Here is a 20,651-nt window from a genome sequence, read left to right on the forward strand (position 1 = left end):
CAAATTGCTGCCAGCTGTGGATTGAGTATGAGACTTAATCACAAACAAATTAGGCTATGGGGGAATTTCTCATTCAATCACCACATCAGACTACCAATTTGACTCAGTTTGACTCCATCTGTACAGAAATACTGAGCTAGTACAGGTAATTTTAGCCCCCTACCCTTGTGATTGCTCAGCAATGGCAATGATACTGGTATATCCCATGACAACTAGTCTTATTGAAGAGCATGACATCACACAAATTGAATCATCAACATAAACCAGGCCACTAGTGTTACTCTAGTTGCTACTAGCCACCATCAGGTGGGACGGTGCCTGTAGGTAAGGCCAACATGTACGCAGCAGAGCCCAATGGAGAGCAGAAAGTTAAAACCAAAGCTCTATTTCCATCATATAGTCCCTGTCTGTGGTTTTCCATTGAGTGTATTAATAACTTCCTAGTAGTGTGAGGCAGTTTGGGATAGATTATCTTGACTCAGGATGGAAGCATTTCTACAGATTCATAAAACACTGATTACCAATCCTCTCTGTATGTTGGAATTATCTGATGACTTCAAAATTTTCTGGCGCCTACATTCTCCCAGGGGCATATTAAAAGATATCAGCTTGTGAGCCTCCCTTACAAAATAAAAATCTGTATCTTTGTAAACCACAAGCTTGGAATCTCAAGGGAACATGGCGAGTGGTCAACTAGTTTACAGCCATGCTACCTGAACTCAACTCATCTCAGAAGCTAAGCAGGATGAGGCCTGATTGGAAGTAACAAACACTTCATCAATATTTTTTTCTTAACTGGTAGAAATAGTAAAGTAAAAGGTGAAATGGGGGCTGGAGAGATGGCTTAGTGGTTAAGCGCTTGCCTGTGAAGCCTAAGGACCCCGGTTTGAGGCTGAATTCCCCAGGTTCCACATTAGCCAGATGCACAAGGGGGCTCACGCGTCTGGAGTTCGTTTGCAGTGGCTGGAAGCCCTGGCGCGCCCATTCTCTCTCTCTCTCCCTCTATCTGTCTTTCTCTCTGTGCCTGTCGCTCTCAAATAAATAAATAAAAAATGAACAAAAAATATTTTTTAAAAAAGGTGAAATGGAAGGAAACTACATATAGCATGCTCTGCTACTCATAAGCCTCAGAACCTTACTTATGAGATCACTTGAGAAAAATAATATAATTCACCTATATAGTAAAGCCCTTTGTTTTGGTTTTTGTTTGTTTGTTTGTTTGTTTTTTGAGGTAGGGTCTCATTCTGGCTCAGGCTGACCTGAAATTAACTATGTAGTCTCAGGGCAGCCTCAAACTCACAGCAAATCTCCTACCTCTTCGTCCCAAGTGCTGGGATTAAAGGTGTGCACCACCATGCCTGGCTAAAGTCCTTTGATTCAAGGAATAAAATAAAATGTATAAAAATCCAAACTAAAGAAGTACTCAATCTTATTAGGGGGGGTCTAGAAACACAGCTGTTGCCAGCATGGTGAAGAGGTTTGGGTAGGTGCGTTCTCCAGCAGCCCAGCCCTCTCTCCTTTCTTTCATCCTTCTTCCCACTGCCACCCAAATGCCAAGTTTGGTCTGAAAGTACAGCTCTAAGACTCATCCTTGCCCCAGGTCACTCTGCACCAGATTTCCACAGTCTGAGCTGTGACACACAGATATCCCAGGGTTGCCAACTGTAGACAGGGAGATGATGTGGTTAAGGTTCCTCTCTGAGGTTTTAGAAGCATTTCACTTCCTCATCAAGACTTTACCTCTGGACACCACAGTGTTCTATCATTCCTCACTTGTCTTATAAGTCTATCACCATGCTCTATCATTTCCCACTTGACTTATAATGTCTGTCACAATGCTCTATCATTCCCCACTTGACTGATAATGTCTATCACCATGATCTATCATTTCCCACTTGACTTATAATGTCTGTCACAATGCTCTATCATTCCTGCTCTTGAGTTATAATGTCTATCAAAATAGAAATCTCTTGGAAGGCTTGAGTGCTAAGAAGGGAGAGATTTTCAGAGAAATGTGTAGGAAGTGGTTTCAATGTTTGGCAATTCCGAAAGGCAAGATGATTTGAGATGTTTAAAAAAAATATGTGGTTGACTGGCTCATTATACTATTCTTTTATTTCTGAAAATGTTTTGTCAATATAATATTACAGTTTGTAGTTGAACCAGAGTAAAAATATCATAAACCAAAAGATTACAATTTTTTGTTTATTTCATTGATTTATCCATATATGCCACATGTATTACATAAATGTATATACTCACAAGGAAATCCATATTTCTCTTATAGATAGATCCATTAAAATATTCAATTCTGAATCTAAAGATATAGACAATGCTTCAAGAATTAAAACAGCTGGAAGTTCTACAAACATGTACAAAGTGTCAACTATAAGACAAATATTCAGTTTGGCAAAGCTTCGAACCAGAAGGTCATCACGTTTCTCAACTGTTAACATCTGTCCACAGGAGTCCTTGAGAGAGCTTTCAGCCAATCTGCAAACTTATTATAGATTGAGAGGTAAGGAAAGCAATGAAACTCGCTTAGCCCCCTTTTTTTTTTCATCCTTTCTCATTTATTCATACATCATCTGAGTCCCTAAACTCCCAGGGCCTTTCATTTGTCCACAAGATGTATAGAAATCAGCCCATTTACATGACAATAATGAGGCATAAACATGTAAAAGTATCGTTATGAACTCTGTGATTTCAAATAAGGTTTGTGCAACATGGGAAAATTATGGCCCTAGAAACGTCACCAAAACACTTTTATACACAGGTTTTACACCATTCCTCTACTACTCTTCCACCATATTTCGCTGAGCCAGAGCTCCTCACAAAACCTAGAGGCCCCAATTTTTGATTAGACTGGTGTCTCCATGCCTGGCTTTTTATGGCAGGTGCTGGAATCTAACTCAAGTCCTCATGCACAGTAAGTGCTCTTACCTGGGGTATTCTTTCTTTATTACTCATCTGCTTTTTTCCTTGAGATGGAGAGTCAGTCTCTCACTGTCTCTGTCTCTGTCTCTCTCTCTCTCTCTCTCTCTCTCCCTCTCTCTTTTTTTCTCTTTCTTACCCTCTCTCTCTTTCCACTGAGCTGCAGGTTTTCTCTCTGAATAAGGACCTATGGTTTTCACAAGCCCCAGTGACTATCTGGATCCAATCTCCTCATAACTAGGATGGCAAATAGAACTCAGGTGGTCAAAGACCCTCATGCTTCCAGGAAGCACTCTTACCCATGAACTAGCTCCTTCTCAGCACCCTAGTATTGAATCATAATATCGTTTATAAAAAGTAAGAATCCCTGGATGATTGCAACATCAGGAACATGAGCAAGTTGATTTTTAATTTTAGACTTAATGTTTCAAAAGTTGAATTACAACTCATAGCCTCTCTCTTGTTTTTTCACAATTCAGATATTTTATTTTTTTTCTTTTTGTTTTTTTTTTAATTAAGTAGAAACTTTGTTTGGATACATCATATATTAGTACCATCATTTCCTTCTGCCCTGCCCCAATTCTACTGAATGGCCCTCCTTTTTCTGATTGCTGGTGTTCACCATAAGATTGTGGGTTATGAGATATGATAGCAGCAGCAAGTCGTTGGAGGAGGGAACAATGACTCTAGATAGTTACTCCTACCCTGTGGCTCTAACATTCTTTCCATCTCCTTTTCTGCAAAATTTTCTGAGGGAAATGTAGAGTACCCTCAAATAACCAAACATCTAAATCATGGGTAGATCACAAGGGGAAGAAGTTTAGGCAAAAGGCATGAAGAACCTATTCAACAAAATTATTGAAGAAAACTTTCTCTCTTCTTAAAATGTTTGCTTATTGCTGATCCAGAGAAAATATCAAAAGTTTGAAAATAACAGAGTGCAGAGAAGACAAAGATATAATGCAGGGATGTTACTACATCTTCCTTCCACAGAGGAACAAGATATCACGCAAGGGTGATACTCCACCTTCCCACATAAATACAAGATATCACACAAGGGTGTTACTCCACCTTCTCACAGAAGTACAAATTATCATGCAAGGGTGTTACTCCACCTTCCCACAGAGGTACAAGATGTCATGCAAGGGTGTTACTCCACCTTCCCACAGAGGTACAAGTTATCATGCAAGGGTGTTACTCAACCTTCCCACAGAGGTACAAGTTATAATGCAAGGGTGTTACTACAACTTCCCACAGAGGTACAACATATCATGCAAGGGTGTTACTGCACCTTATCAGAAAGGCACATGATATAAAGTAAGAGTGTTATTGCATCTTCCCACAGAAGTACAATGTAGTTTTTACCTCAAGAAAGCATAACATAATTATTTTAATTCTTGGAAATTATTAAGAAATTATATCAACCATATCTTTGTTAATCCTCTTCACTTAATATGGCTGAAAATTTTACACTGCTTCTTCTTCTAAAACTCTTTTCTAGCTGCTACTAAGTTCTGCAGATAACTTCATGTAATAGTAAATGCCTTGCCTCTATGAAATCTGATTTCATTTCATTTTATTTGTGAAAGTTAAAGACTGACTTTTTCCCACCTTGATCATGTTGGATTTTCTTCCACTCCTGCCCTATTTAAAGTCCATTTACTTGAAACTCTGATTCAATTCTTGCCAGGGATGTTTTCTGCATTATAACAACTACGAACCCATTTCATGATACTAACATCCAGAAAGGTTCTTGGATGTCTATACCTGTAATGGGGGCTAGGGTTAAACTAATCTCAGGAGTTCTTTTTCTTGGTTTGTTGTTGTTGTTGTTGTTTGTTTTCTTGAGGTAAGTTCTCACTCTAACCCATGCTGAGCTAGAATTCACTATGTTGTTTCAGGGTGGCCTTGAACTCAAGGCAACCCTCTTACCTCTGCCCCCTCTGACTGCCAGGATTAAAGGCATATGCCACCAAGCCTGGCTTAATCTGATTGAATTTGGTATATATATATATATATATATATATATATATATATATATATATATGGCTAGTGTTAAAAATCTTAACTGAGCTGGGCATGGCTGCACATGCCTTTAATCCCAGCACTTAGGAGGCAGAGGTATGAGGATCACCATGAGCTCAAGGCCACCCTGAGACAACATAAGGAATTCCAGGTCAGCCTGAGCCAGAGCAAGACCCTCAAAACAAACAAACAAAAAAAACCTTATCTGGGCATGGTGGCACATACCTTTAATCCCAACACTTGAGAAACAGAGGTTGGAGGATCACTGTAAATTCAAGGCCAACCTGGGGCTACAGAGTGAGTTTCAGCTCATACTGAGCTAGACTGAGACTCTACTTCAAATAAAAACCACATAGATTGATATATAGATATAAATGGATACATATAAATATATAGATGATATATACAGATATATAGATATAGATGACATAGACATAGATATCAAGACTTTTATTCACCCATATATCTCACTGTGGAGGCAAAAAGATACTTGCTTTATTATAGAAAGGAGAACACCATTTTTTTCTTTTTTAACGAGGAGGGCCCCTTTGGTAAAAAGGGGCAGGGATGAGGAAAAGGATGGTACTGACATGTGTTGTTTACATACTAAGTACTTCCATAACTAATAAAAATAAATTTAAAAAATTTAAAAGTGTCCAATATAAACTCTGAGGTCCTGGAACATTTTATCCACAAAACAGCTTCCCTGTAAATGCTTGCTGAATGACACAGAAGGCCAAGAGCCACTCACTGGGAAAGACAGTGACATAATCTATTTTGAGTTTGACTGCACATTGATCTGATTAAACCCCATAAAATATGTTCATAGAAGTATAAACATGCACATGTATGTGTTACACTTATTTTAAACATGATTTCTCACTATTTGCATGTAAAATCTATTTACAGCATTCATAAGCATGATTTACCACAGGTATTTGTAAAATAGACTAGTTATTGTTCCAACCTAATTATCAGCCTGGAATTTTAATTTGTGATGCTTTATTGTTGATTAGGCTTGCTTCTTTCATTTGTTTCCCTAAATGAAAAAATAGCATCATATTTCTTTCAACAGCAGTGACAGTCTCTTATCTTTATGGCTGCCCCTGAGTGACATGAAATTTTATTATTCATCAGTGTGAGATTCTTAAATTTTAAAAATTGGCTCAGAAAGAAACAGGGGGAAAGCCAGCCACAAAACTGTATTCCTTTGATGGAATGACTCTCATTCTCATCACTGCCTTTACAAACAATCATTTGACATCTTCCAGCAGACCCCAAATTTATAAACCAAATGGAAATATTGAGGACCTGTGCTGAGAATGCAAGGAGCTTTGTGTAGAATCCTGAACATGCCATCTCAAATCACAAATGCTGACAAGGCCAGTTTACTTCTGGCCATCTTGGCTAACCACTCTGCATAATGGATGCCTATCCTTACATTTTCACCATATTCAGCCCAAGTCTCTCCCTCTCATGCCTCTCTTTTCTCTCACCTAACCCCTGTATCAAAAGCTACTTCTTGGGCTGGAGAGATAGTTTAGTAGATAAGGTCCTGTCCTGCAAAGCCAAAGGAGCCAGGTTTGATTCCTCAGGACCCAGGTAAGCCAGTGGCACAAGGAAGTGCATGTGTCCAGAATTTCGTTGCAGTTGCAGAAGGCCCTGGTGCACCCATGCTCTTTCTCTACCTGCCCATTTCTGTCTCTGTCTCTGTCTCTGTCTCTGTCTCTCTCTCTCTCTCTCTCTCTCCCTCTCTCTCTCTCCCTCTCTCTCTCCCTCTCTCTCAAATAAACAAATAAAAATAAAATATTACTTTAAAAAAAACTACATCTTTATCAATGAGTGTGAGTGAGGGCAAAGATGAATGACATCTTAGTTTTGCTCTCCTAAAGTGTTGTCCACAACTGAGAACTTGCTAGAAATGTAGATGCTCATATACCACCCCAGAAATATTGTGAGAAATTTTTTAAAGATTCACAGGTAATATGTGCACACCTTTAAGTTGTATAGAAGTACTGATCTGAAGAACATCTAGGCAACATTCCCATTGAATAGATAGGGAAACAAATTAAAGAGGTAAGGTAACATGCTTATATTCACAGGTGGCAGCGAAGTCCTGGCTCCCATCACAATGTATCTCTTCATGTGACATGTGTCCAACCTTGTTCTGGGATTTCTCATACCACTGGTCTCACACACTATCCAACTGTGATAACAATCTATAGGCATGGACTTCCATCATAGATACCTGTGCTGGCCTCAAAAGTTCTAATTGCTTCTAAAACTTCTATGGATACAAATCAATATTTACTTACAATAGGAGTCTTCTAGTATATTTTTCTCACTTAAACTCCACAAATGACTTTTAAAGCAAGCTATGTGTGTATCCCATTGCATATAGTTCAGCTGACATCTAGAGCTTTTCATCATGAGTTTAAATAATTAATAAAAATGTAGCTATAACTTTCAATGAACTATCAATATGGATATTTAAAGTATGAGTTGGCTCATTCATATGATCCAGTGGAATGTACCATATCTACTGAAGTCGCTGAGTCATCAAGTTCTTTTAACAAATGGATTAACAAACTCTTCTTGGGGGTAGGAGGGATGGGAAAGTGGTAGAGTACCTGCCTGGCATTGTGAGGTTATGGACTTAATGCCCTATACTGTAAACAGGAAAAAGAAAAAAAAAAGAAGAAGGAAAAACAGAAAATCTGAATAATGACATCCAGTTTTAAGAGAAATAAAGTCTTATTTGGGGAATAGAGATACATCTCAGTGACAGAGCACTTGCTTCGCCAATCCAAGGTCCTACATATAAGAGTAGAAAATGTCACATGCTTTTGCCACACAGCCCTTTTCCTTTCCATGTCCCTTTGAAATCTTTTGTCAATGCAACTTATCTCTATGTTGTAAAATATGCTGTGGACTTCTTCAAATTATTTCTCTGAAATAAAAGCATGTATATACATTGAAATCACATGTGTTTAGTTCCATGACTAGAAGTTTTATGTGTAAAAAGAAATTTCTGCTGGATTTAGTTGCCTTTATAATAATTTTAATATGAAACTGCTAAAACAAACATATAAGTTGGACAATTTTTTTGTTTTTGTTCACAGATGAATATAGGGTAAGATACAGATTTTGTACATACAAATGCAAAACAGGACTTTGGAAGGACCTGGCATAAGTGAGACAGCTGAGACTTGAGTTTCCTCAGCTTCAGCCGTCATCCATGAGGATACTTTGGTTTCTCTCCTATGTGACCTCATGTCATATAAGTCATTAATTTATATTGTTCATTTCTAAAATGATGTTGAGTTTAGCATGATTTTCATCCAGTGCTAAGAAGATGGTTTACATAAATAAGCACATGGGAACAAGGTTTTGTAATAACAATGTCCTTGAATTTCTGTGGCATTATATGCTAGTAATCACATCATTCTCCTCCATCATTACATTTAAGGATTTCTTATCTATTAGTTCCATTAGGACAAATCAGCTAGAGAGGCCAAACTACACAACTATATCCACTTCTCTCAATTTAAGTACTGTTATTTAAAATTATCCCTTTGTAAGGTAACCTGGGATCACTGTGTTATAGTGAGATTAGGGTTGGGAGAATGGGGAAGGATTTTGACCAAAGGGGGGTAAATAAAGAATAGACATATCCTTACAGAGGCATTTTTCCATGAAAACATGCATAAGAATGTTACAAGACAGAATTCTGGTTGGGCTTAGAACTCCCCAAGCCAATTCTCAAAGAATTTTCCCAACCACCAAGCCATGACTTTCAAGTTCTTGTCTACAAAAAGAATTTTAAATGGGGCTGGAGAGATGGATTAGCAGTTAAGGCCCTTATCTGCAAAGCCAAAAGACCCAGGTTTGATTACCCAGGACACACATAAGCCAGATACACAAGGTGGCACTTATGTCTGGAGTTCACTTGCAGTGGCTGGAGGCCCTGGCTGGCCCATTCTCTTTCTCTCTGTCTGTTTCTCTTACTATCTCTCTGTCATAAATAAAGTTGTTTTAAAAAAGAATTGAAAAATGCAAACACAGAGAAGGGTAAATTATGAAAGATTTATTAGGGCAGAGTTGAGGTAAAAGAGAAAAGCTCACAAGCCAAGAGGAGTTGCCCTGCTTTCCCCTTGAATCTGGGAAGGGGGAGAAAAAGGTCTCCCATGGAGGCTTGGATTGGGTCCTTTTATGAAGCAGACATTCAATTTACATGAGCCATATTGCCAAGTTCAAATGTATATTAAAAATCTTGATTGGTTTTTGGGCATAGAAAGACAGTATTATCTCAGAAAGGACTGGCCCACAAGTCCAGGAAAATGAGTAGAATCAGGAATCTTATGGCCCTCTTAGATCAAACTGAAATTCTAATCTCACCAGGCAGGGTGGCATTCATGTTCTTTTGGACCAGTGTACCTAGCTGACTACCTGCAAAAAAAGAAAAGAAAAGAAAAAGTGAGAGAGAGAGAGAGAGAGAGAGGAAGGGGGGAGGGAGGGAGGGAGGGAAGGAAGGAAGGAAGGAAGGAAGGAAGGAAGGAAGGAAGGAAGGAAGGAAGGAAGGAAGGAAGGAAGGAAGGAAGGAAGGAAGGAAGGAAAAGAGAAAGAAAGAAAGAAAGAAAGAAAGAAAGAAAGAAAGAAAGAAAGAAAGAAAGAAAGAAAGAAAGAGAGAGAGAGAGAGAGATGGAGGAAGGGAGGGAGGGGGAGGAAGGAAGGAAGGAAGGAAGGAAGGAAGGAAGGAAGGAAGGAAGGAAGGAAGGAAGGAAGGAAGGAAGGAAGGAAGGAAGGGAGGGAGGGAGGGAAGGAGGATGGAAGGAAGGAAGGAAAAGAAAAGAAAAGAAAAGAAAAGAAAAGAAAAGAAAAGAAAAGAAAAGAAAAGAAAAGAAAAGTTACCTCAATCCTAATCTGAACCAAGAAGGCCTGGAAATGGATTCCTTCTCAGGTTCTGTGTGCCTATTCATTACTTGAGGAAACCAAGTTCAGACAGAGCACCAGCATCCCAGTTTAGAGACAACTGGTCTATCAGCCTCACACACCCTTTTTTCCCTTTCATATATTTTTTTCCTGCCATCAGATTAATTTATTTTCACCTTTGCTCCAGCCACACTGACATCCTCACTTTCCAACCCATGGCCATTTGCTTTCTTAAATCTGCTCAAAAGTCACCTTGTCTCACACCTGAACACCACACACACACACACACACACACACACACACACACCATGACACCATCTTCTTTTCTTTTTCTCCCTAGCACATAGTAGTTGCTTAAATATTTTGCTAAATGAAGCAGTTTCTATGGGCTGTAAATTAGTGAGTATGTCAACATAATTCAAGACAGAACTTTGTGTGTTATGAGACTGTGCTTTAGACTGTTTGCTAATGATGTCTCTGCATCACAGTGTGTCAGGAAGCAGTGTGGGAGGCATACCGGCTCTTCCTGGATCGCATCCCTGACGCAGAGGAGTACCAGGACTGGGTGGGCATCTGCCATCAGGACACCTTCTGCCTGTTTGACATTGGGAAAAACTTCAGCAACTCCAAGGAGCACCTGGATCTTCTTCAGCAGGTGAACTCAAAGCCTGTGTGGACTTCGCTGAGGCAGTGCTGAGAACAGCCAGGCCTCTCGTCCTTGCTCCATTGAGCCAGCTTTCAAAGCATAAGAGTTACTTGAAGAAGTCCTTGGAGATATCTGATGGGAAACCAATGGGAATTTTGTTCCTAAAAAGTAATATTGTACAGGCAGATTGAAGTGTAGTTGAAGGAAGATAGAATGAAAATAGACTGTATTTCTTCAGTTGACATTATCTTTTGATAAAATTACTTTTCTTTTTTCTTTTCGTTTCTTTTTTTCTTTCTTTTTTTTTTTTTTTTTGCAGAGAATAAAACAGAGAAGCTTCACTGGGAGGTAAGTATCCAAAATAGACTGCTGTGTGCCTGACTTTCAAGTGATATATAATGGAGTGATACGAAGCTGTTGTATCTTTATGATTTTTATGTCAGCCACCTAGATCTGTGTAGATTGTTCTGATAAACAGATTACACATATATTGCACTGAAAATAAATGAGTATAGAGAAGGAAAAAGGACATATATTAACTATATAAAATGATAAGGTTTATTGTGATTTTTCATACATTTATATAATATACTTTTATCTTATATCACCCTTTCACTGGTCCCCTTCCTCTTCCCAAATATATAATTGTTATTTATTTTTGTTGATCAGAGCACAAACCAAGATAGCAGACTCAATACACCAACATTCAGAAATCTCTTTCCAATTACATTAACTATAAGAGCTCTTGATTAGATAAAAATAACTCTTGAATGCAGGATTAAGAGTTTGAGAGATAGGAAGAATATTCTAGTCACCAATTATGTTATCTGTTATCTTTGATGTCAAGTACATTGTAAACATATTGGGGCTATAAAACATTAGAGAAAAATAAAGTCCAATTTTGACTGCTGTGAAATGGATCCCTGAGGTCACACAAAGCCAAGATGCCAAGAAAAAGACCTAATGTGGGCCATAACCATTTGAGGACATCCTTTGAATGTATATATGCATACATCATATATCAAACATATGTACAAATATTGCTTCAGTAATGAAAACTGCTAAATCTAGTTTCAAAGTATGCTCTTTCATCTCTCATCTTTATGTCTGCTCAGTACAGGCAAATTTAAATCTAGATCCCCATAGCTATCAAGTTCCTTTTTACCAACTCTTTTTTATTTTTCTATCCTGTGAATAGAAAAGATGAAATAACCGCAGAAGAGACATTGGTAGAGCCCACTGAAGCCCCAATGTTTTCAACAGGTAAGCATAGATTTCTCCTCATCCACCTCCAAATTTTAATTCAAATCATTATGAAAGCAATCCTTGAGTAAATTGACAATATTTATAATGTACTTTGTCAATTCTTACTAGTAGTTGTAATGTTACAAAGCAATGAAAATTCATTGTATAAAATTAGGAAATATTAAAAAGAAAAAAACTAAAATATAAAAAAGAATAAAGGTAAACTAGAGGGATGGTTAGTTTAAATGTAACTAGCATTAGCAATTTTGCCTATAACCTCGCTTTTTCATAACATATGTATGATAACAGATAGAAGGTATACATTTAGATTATAATATCTTTGTATTTTTTATTTATTTGAGAGAGACAGAGAGGATGTTGTATATGTGTGTGTGTATGTGTATGGAGAGAAAGTGAAAGAGGGAGGGAGGGAGGGAGGGAGGGAGGGAGGGAGGGAGGGAGGGAGGGAGGGAGGGAGGGAGGGAGGGGAGGGAGAAGGGGCACACCAGGGCCTCCAGCCACTGCAAAGTCCAGATGCATGTGCCACCTTGTGCATCTGGCTTATGTGTATCCAGGGGAATCAAGCCTAAATCCTTTGGCTTTACACGAAAGTGCCTTAATTTCTAAGCCATCTCTCCAGCCCAGCCTTTTTTTATTTAACATGAGATAAAGAATATTTTATATTCACTCAGTTTTTTTTCAAAATAATCATTTACATGATTTCCAATATTCTATGACATTCATTTAGCCTTTCCATCATTGTAAAGTGTTTATTGCCATAACAAATGCTATTTAATTAACATATTTCAGCATAAATTTTTTTAAATCACTAATTTCCCAAGGTATATTATGAAATACAAAACTGAATTTCCAGGGCTAGAGATGTAGCTCAGTGATAAAATGCTCGTCTAACATGCTCACAGACCTGGGTTCAATCCCTAACAGTGCCAAAAACAAGTTAATTTTGTTACAATTTAAATAACTTGGTGGCCTCCTTAGCATGGCATGTGTGACAATATTAAATATAAAGTTTTAATGTTTGTCATAAAGAAAATAACTTTTTATGTTTATTAGATACTTAAAGCTTCCTTCCATGCAGTTAGCTTTTCAGTTTTACCATTTTCCCATATAATTTAAGAATACATTAAGTATGCATGATGGTGCATGTCTGTAATCCCAACACCTGAAAGGCTAAGGTAGAAGGATCACGAGTTAAGTCTGGGACTACACAGTGAGTTGAAAGCTAGACTGGGATATATTTCAAGACTCTGTATAAAAGAAAAGTACACTATTCCACAAAATACACTTAACATGCACTACTAAATATATAGAAATACTCCAGGCATAGTGGCACATGCCTTTTATCCCAGCACTCAGGAGGCAGAGGTAGGAGGATCACTGTGAGTTTGAGGCTAGCCTAAGACTACATAGTGAATTCCAAGTCAGTCTGGACTAAAGCAAGACCCTCCCTGGAAAAAACAAAAAAATATATATAGAGATGATAGATGGTAGATGATAGATAGATAGATAGATAGATAGATAGATAGATAGATAGATAGATAGAGCCTCCAGGTAGTATTTTAATATGTTATGTTTATTTTATTTTAGTTATATTAATTTTTTTTAATTTTATTTATTTATTTATTTGAGAGTGACACAGAAAGAAAGTGGCAGATAGAGGGAGAGAGAGAGAATGGGCGCGCCAGGGCTTCCAGCCTCTGCAAACGAACTCCAGACGCATGCGCCCCCTTGTGCATCTGGCTAACGTGGGACCTGGGGAACCGAGCCTCGAACTGGTGTCCTTAGGCTTCACAGGCAAACGCTTAACCACTAAGCCATCTCTCCAGCCCTAATTATATTAATTTTTTTAAAAAAGCAAATTTTGTGTTGGGGAGATGGCTCAGCAGTGAAAGGCACTTGCTTGCAAAGCCAAACAGTTCTGACTCAATTTCCCAGTACCCACATAATGTACAAAGTAGCACATGTATATGGAGTCCATTTGAAGTGACAAGAGCCTTTGGTGCACCCAAGCTCAATCTCTCTCTCTTTTTCTCTCTTCCTCTCTTTCTCTCTTTTTCTTTCTTATAAATAAATAGAAGTTTTACAAAGGAGAAGAAAGAAAGCAAATTTTGATTACTTAAAATCTTAAGATGCAAAAAAAGTTACTTTTAGGTAAATAGTAATATAGTTCCCATTATTTACTGACCTTCTGAGAAAGCTGCTGTGACATGACTTTTCTATCTCTCCTGATGTGGTTCAGCTAATTTACTATTTCTAAATGGCCTAGTTCAACTTCAATTATAAAAGAAGTAAAACACATACTTTAACAAGGAGAGGTGGAGCTATATAGCTATAAATTCCCCTTATAAACAGTTCACATTTGACCTGTAACATCATTTCAGAGACGTATTTACAAGGAAGAGATTTTTATTAAAAGTTGTTTCATGCTTACTTCATTTCTATACTGGAAACCAATCAAAATTAATGAAGGAAATTAATTTATATTTCTATCTTATACTGTGATTTAACTAATAAGAACCTTTGTGATAAAATTAAACTTTGTAGGAAAATTAAAGAGGAAGTTGAAACTAATTTTTGAGTCTTGGAAGGGAGTCAGAGTGGCCTACAGGAGAAAAACAAGAGTGTTCAGGCCATTTGATAGGCCACATGGTATTGGCCAGAGCTTCAGTCCTCACTGGCCTCATTAAATGACATTTTACTCCTGAAGAGGAGGTGGGGGCAACCTAGAAGATGACATTTCACAAGAAGGCCTTTCCATCCCCTTCAGGTAAAGTCCCACAGTGAGAATGGTGCTGGAGACTGTGCCTAGTTCCCTGAGCACACTGATGAGGGTTGTATTAGTCAGAGTTCTCTAGAGGAACAAAATTGCTAGAACAAATTATTTTTAAAAGGGAATTTATTGGATTAGCTTATGGTAGTCCAATAAGCAGTTGCAGGCCCAAGAATCAAGGAACCTGGTAGCTACTCAGTCCATGTGGCCAGATGCCTCAGCAGTCTCTATCTGGCACTGAAGGCCTGGAGGCTTCCTGAGGAGCTGTTGGGTTTTGAGCCACGCTGGTCTTCAGTTGATGCTGGTCATCAGTCTGCGCTGGTCTTCAGTCCACACTGGAAGGCAGCAAGCAGCTCAACAAGCCAAGTGGAAGGAATGAAGGGGCTCTTTTGGCCCAGAGCTTCCTTATATTAAGTCCCCCTCTGAGAGGTGCTGCTGGCTCTGGGGGAAGGACCTCCTCCTTCAGTTAATCTTTCCTGGAAGCAACCTAGGAGACCCACTTGAAAGGGATTTCTGTGGATTACTAAGCAGATCAAGTTGACAACATGGTAACTATCACAAGTCCACCACTTGTCAGCTTGACACCAAACCATATCTCCTTACATCAGGCTTAATTTCCAAATAAAAACAGTAACAAGCTCATAATTCCATCTAACATGGTATAACTATCCCACATACAACCAGAACCACAAAATCTTCCCCCCAACACAAAGCAAGGTTCCTTGAGGAATGCTTAGTCTCTAATATAATAGATCTAATATAAATTCAACAGTTAGCAAGTGATATATTCTTAATATTGGTATGGATATGTACAAATACTCTGTATCAAAGTAGTATGGAAACATTGCAATTACAATCCTCATTTCTGTATCTGGTCATATGGCCTTAGCTGGTATTTGTAAATGCCTTCTTCTACTACCCATTCTGTATTTCCTCCACCTTCAGCAAGCACCTCAGCAGGTCTTGGTTCTTTACCTGGATGGGTGACCCACACCTTCATTTCTGAAGGATTTGGCCATTTATCACACTACCTCTATGGGGTTGTTGCAGTCATCCATTAACTTTAATAACAGGCCATGGTAACACTAAGAGACACCCTAAAGGATCTCCTGCACTCCAGACATACCCTTCCTTACATCCATTGTGGAGAAGCAGTCCAATTTCCCCCTGGTAATCAATCATCCCTGCTATCACTGTAACTCCTTTCTCAGCCTGTTAACTCAAGGGCATTAGGAGTCCAAAGTGACCAAGAAGTGTTAGCTTCCAGCTAAATGGAATGTTCTTCATGTCTCCTAGCAAAAGCACACCCCTTTCTGTAAGATTTGTAGGCCAGCAGAGCATAAGGTTGCAGGAACAGGAAGCAAAACTTTAGCTAATGGGTCACTTGGTGTGATGATAAGTGGGACCATTCCCATTTCCACCCCTTGATTCCTGGACCCATGAATTTGGGCTATAGAAGAAACAGTACCATATATAGGAAGCTGATTCAGAGAATATATAGCCTTCTGGAGGACACTTCCCCAAGCTATTGCCACCTAGTTGGCACTATAGCTATTTCTTTAAAAGGCCATTTCACTATTCTATCAAGCCAGCTGCTTCAGCATGGTGGGGCACATGGTAAGACCAGTGAATTCCATGATCATAGGCCCTCAGCCTTACCTCCTTGGCTGTGAAGTAAGTTCCTTGGTCAGAAGCAATGCTGTATAGAATACCATGACAGTGAATAAGGCAGTCTGTAACCTATGGATGGTAGTTTTGGCAGGAAAAGCAAATGCTTACCCAAAATAAGTGTCTATTCCAGTAAAGACAAAATGCTGCCCCTTCCGTGATGGAAGTGGTCCAATGTAGTCTACCTGTCACCAGGTTGCTGGATGTTCACCCCAAGGAATGCTACCATATCAGGAGCTCAGAATTGGTCTCTGATGCTGACAAATTTGGCACTCAGCAGTAGCCGTAGCCAGGTCAGCCTTAGTTAGTAGAAGTCCATGAACATCATTAGGATTGATAAAGACTATGGGGACTTTTGAAGATAGATTGAATGCATTGCATTTTACATCATGGACAGTTAACAGTTTATGGGGGCCAGGGGCGGAATGTGGTGGTTTGATTTAGGTGTCCCCCATAAACGTAGGTGTTCTGAATGCTAGGTTCCCAGCTGATGGAGATTTGGGAATTAATACCTCCTGGAGTAAGTATATTGTTGGGGGAGGGCTTATGGGTGTTATAGCCAGCCTCCCCTTGCCAGTGTTTGGCACACTCTCCTGTTGCTATGTCATACCTTATGTTGGCCAGGGGGTGATGTCCACCCTGTGCTCATGCCATTATTTTCCCTGCCATCATGGAGTTTCCCCTCGAGCCTGTAAGCCAAAATAAACCTCTTTCTTCCCACAAGCTGCTCTTGGTTGGGTGATTTCTACCAGCAATGGGAACCCAACTGAAACAAGGGTTTAGCGACTCAACTACACAATAAGTCCACAGGAGAGGACCAATTTAAAATTCCAAGAACTTCAACTGAAGAATATGGGTGATAAAAAAAAAATTCAACAACTGGCCTAATTCTAGATTCATAAATCTCAATATGGAAGCAAAAACCATGAAGAACATCAAAGTGGCATGACTTCACCCAAAATTAAAAATTCCACAGTAATGAATTTCAACAAGAGTGAGCTAGATGAAACCCAGACAAAAAATTCACAAGAATGATTGTAAGAATGCTCAATGCAATTAAAGAGGCACAAATGAACTCCTGAGTTAATGAAAAGAGAATACTAATAAAATTTAAATGAACTAATGAAGTTAATATAGAGTATAAAATAGGTATTTAATAACAATAATATTGAAAAATATCAAATTGAAATTATGGAAAGTAAGACCTAAATAGGTCAAATCGAAAGCAGTATAAAGCTTCATCAACAGACCAGCTCAAGTGGAAGGCAGAATAGAAGGGATTGACACCAAACTAATGAATTAGGATATTCAGATGAGGACATATAAAATCATAAGAAGGTGCCAGCAGAACATAAAAGAACTGCAATACCATTAAAAGGTCAAATTTATGAACTATGAGCATAAAATAATTAGAAGTACATGCCTTAAAAAGCATATAAAATATAGTCAATAAAATCATAGCAGATAATTTTCCAAATTTAAAGAAAAATAGATGCAGCCATTCATATACCACAAACATCTAGAATACCAAACACATATGACACCAAATGTCATATAATAGTTAAAAAACTAAGATGCAGAACATAGAATATTGAAAGCTATGAAAGAGAAGTATCAAGTCATATGTAACAGCAGGCCCATCAGAATCATGGAATGGTGTGCTTCAAGCTCTGAAGGATAATAACTTCCAGTTTATCTTACTATTTCTAATAAAGTTATCATTTTTAACTTAGAGGGGAAGAAAAAAACTTTCCGTGATAAATAGAAACTAAAGCAATTCATGACCACTAAACTAGCACTACAAAAGATATTTGGAAGGATCCTACACAATAAAGAAAAAGAAACACATCTATCCATAAAGCTACAGATAAAAATAAAGGCATAGGAGTACTAAGTAAACACAAGAGGAATAATAAAGCATAAAGTAGTACAAAAATACCAGGAATTAAAACATACTTTTCAATAATTCTGACTGTTAATAAACTCAATTTTCTTTTTTAATTTATAGATTTGTATATTATATAAATTCAACAGATAAACAATGATATAACAACTACAGGCATTGTAAAGATTTTAGACTTTTTTTAAAAGCAAATGCTTGCTTAGAAATAAAATGCTACTTTTCAAAATAGAGAACTGGATTCCAATAAAACAATTTAATAAAATAAGGCTCTGGACTCGTCCATCCCGGACGACAAACTCCTCGGTTCCTTACCTCCTCAACCACCCCACCCATCCGCCCGCCCCTCCCCTACCCGCCCCTCCCCTTCCCCCAGCGCCCCAGGCCGCTCCCTAGCGAGGCGGCACCCTGGAACCTGAAGGAGCACCTGCGTCGGAAGTGGCGCGGAGCAATAAGCTCAATTGTCAAATCAAAAGACCCAAACTAGGGCTGGAGAGATGGCTCAGCATTTAAGGTGCTTGCCTACAAAGTATAACAATCCCAGGTTCAAATCCCACTTAAAGCTGGCTGCACAAGGTGGCACATGCCTCTAGAGTGCATTTACAGTGGCTAGAGGCCCTGGTGCACCCATTCTTTCTCTCTGTCTCTTTCTCTTTCTATGTTCTCTCAAATAAATAAAAATATTTTTTTTAAAAAGACCCAGGCTGGAAAATTGAATTGGAAGCATCTATGATTTTTTTTTTTTTTTTTTTTTTTTTTTTTTTTTGCCTGCAAGAAACTGACTTAACCCACAAAAACTAGCATAGCCTTAGGTGAAAGATGGGGAAGTGCATGCCAAGCAAATAGAACAAGAGTACAGGTAGGTAGAGCTATATTTGCATCACACTAAAAGTAGTCAAAAGAGATAAGAAAGGTCACTCACACAGTCCATTTAGAAGTTACTACAATTCTAAAATTATATCCACCAAAAATTGGCACACCCAATTTTATAACTAGATGTAAAAACATAGATTAACTTCAGGACAATATGACTGCAGTAACTCACTCTGACCAATAGACAGGTGATTCAGACCAAAAAAATAAAAACAAAAAGCGGGCTAAAAAGCTAGCTTAGTGGGCAAAGTGCTTGCCTTAGAAGAACAAAGACCCGAGTTTGACCTTCAGTACCCATGCAATTATGCTGAATGTGGCAGCTCACGATTGTAATATCATCACTGGGGAGGTAGAGACACAAAGATCCCTGGAGCTCACTGGCTACCTAGTCTAGCCTAATTGATGAGTTCCAGGCCACTGAGAGACCCTGTGACATAGGGTGCTAGGGGTTCAGGAATAGAGTCCTTGAACTCCAAACCTTGGGTTCACATTTACATTTAACCAAAGAATTGGGCACACCAAACACAGAGGGATAATTATTAAATTATTGTATTTATTTAAGGAAGTATAGAACCAAGGGAAGGAAAATGAATGCACCCATGTGGTCTGAGAGCCCACATGATGGACCTGAAAGAAACATAAATAGAGAGCTAGAGAGGAAAGAAAAGAAAGTACAAAGGGCTACTTCCACGTGGAGGACAGGAGAGGGTAGGGAGCCCATGTGGTACTAGGGGTCAGGGGGTTCTCTCCTTGTCTCCACCCAGCTGGGTTGAGACAATCAGGAGACTCATCAGAACCTGAAGGTTCACAAGTGATGAACAGCCACAAGAGAGGTTGCCCTCCCCTGGTAAGCATATTTATAACCTTATGGTGGTGGGCCCTACCTTCTGGCTCAGGTGAGCCAGAGAGGTAGGTGACTGGTCTGGGCTAGGGGCTGTCTCACGAAGAGGCTAGCCATGACACCAAGTTCTGGGGACTGAACTTGACTCACTATGCTAGGATTAAATACTAGGAAAGAAGACCTCCGTCCCAGGAGGGGCCCAGGTTGTCTATGAAAAAAAACAGATCTAGGGAAGAAATAAGAAGTTAGATCATACTTTGATCTCTAGCAAAATGGAGACAGCAAGGATACTTTCAGAAACCCAGTCACCCTAACTGTCTAACAAAGCTACTTGACTCCCTCTCATTTGTCTCAAAAAAAGGAAAAGACAAATGGCATTCCTAAGAATCATACAAACATGCACGCATGCACACATGCACACACACACACACACACACACACACCTACAAACATTTGAATATGCATAACCACCAATGTACACACAAACACAAATCAACAAAGAGTCAAGTGACATTATAGATCCAGTGGACTTAACAGACATGTACATATTATTCATTCCAAATACTGAAGAGTAGACATTCTTCTCAGCAGCTCATAGAATTTTATCTAAAATAGACTACATTTTTAAAATTCAAAACAAGTCTCAATAATCAAAATAAAATTGAAATAACTTCTTGTACTCTACCTGATCACAATGGAACAAAACCAGAAATCAGCATCCAAAGAAACTACAGAGGCTAGTCAAACTTCTGAAGTTTGAACAACACACTATCAAATGATAAATAAGACAATGAAG

At 38.7% G+C, this 20,651-nt stretch overlaps 1 protein-coding gene across 1 annotated transcript in view; it reads left to right on the forward strand.

The window, feature by feature from the left end:
* Positions 1 to 335: 335 nt before the first annotated feature.
* The window catches only part of Impg1 (interphotoreceptor matrix proteoglycan 1), a 124,537-nt gene continuing 104,221 nt past the window's right edge, over positions 336 to 20,651 (forward strand). The window contains exons 1-5 of the mRNA XM_045160049.1: positions 336 to 426; positions 2,288 to 2,518; positions 10,380 to 10,546; positions 10,857 to 10,885; positions 11,736 to 11,800. Coding sequence (XP_045015984.1) covers positions 336 to 426; positions 2,288 to 2,518; positions 10,380 to 10,546; positions 10,857 to 10,885; positions 11,736 to 11,800 — 583 coding nt within the window. The remainder of the gene's footprint in view (positions 427 to 2,287; positions 2,519 to 10,379; positions 10,547 to 10,856; positions 10,886 to 11,735; positions 11,801 to 20,651) is intronic.

This window comes from Jaculus jaculus, chromosome 10 (genome assembly GCF_020740685.1).
Source record: "Jaculus jaculus isolate mJacJac1 chromosome 10, mJacJac1.mat.Y.cur, whole genome shotgun sequence".
In the NCBI taxonomy this organism is placed as follows: Eukaryota; Metazoa; Chordata; class Mammalia; order Rodentia; family Dipodidae; genus Jaculus; species Jaculus jaculus.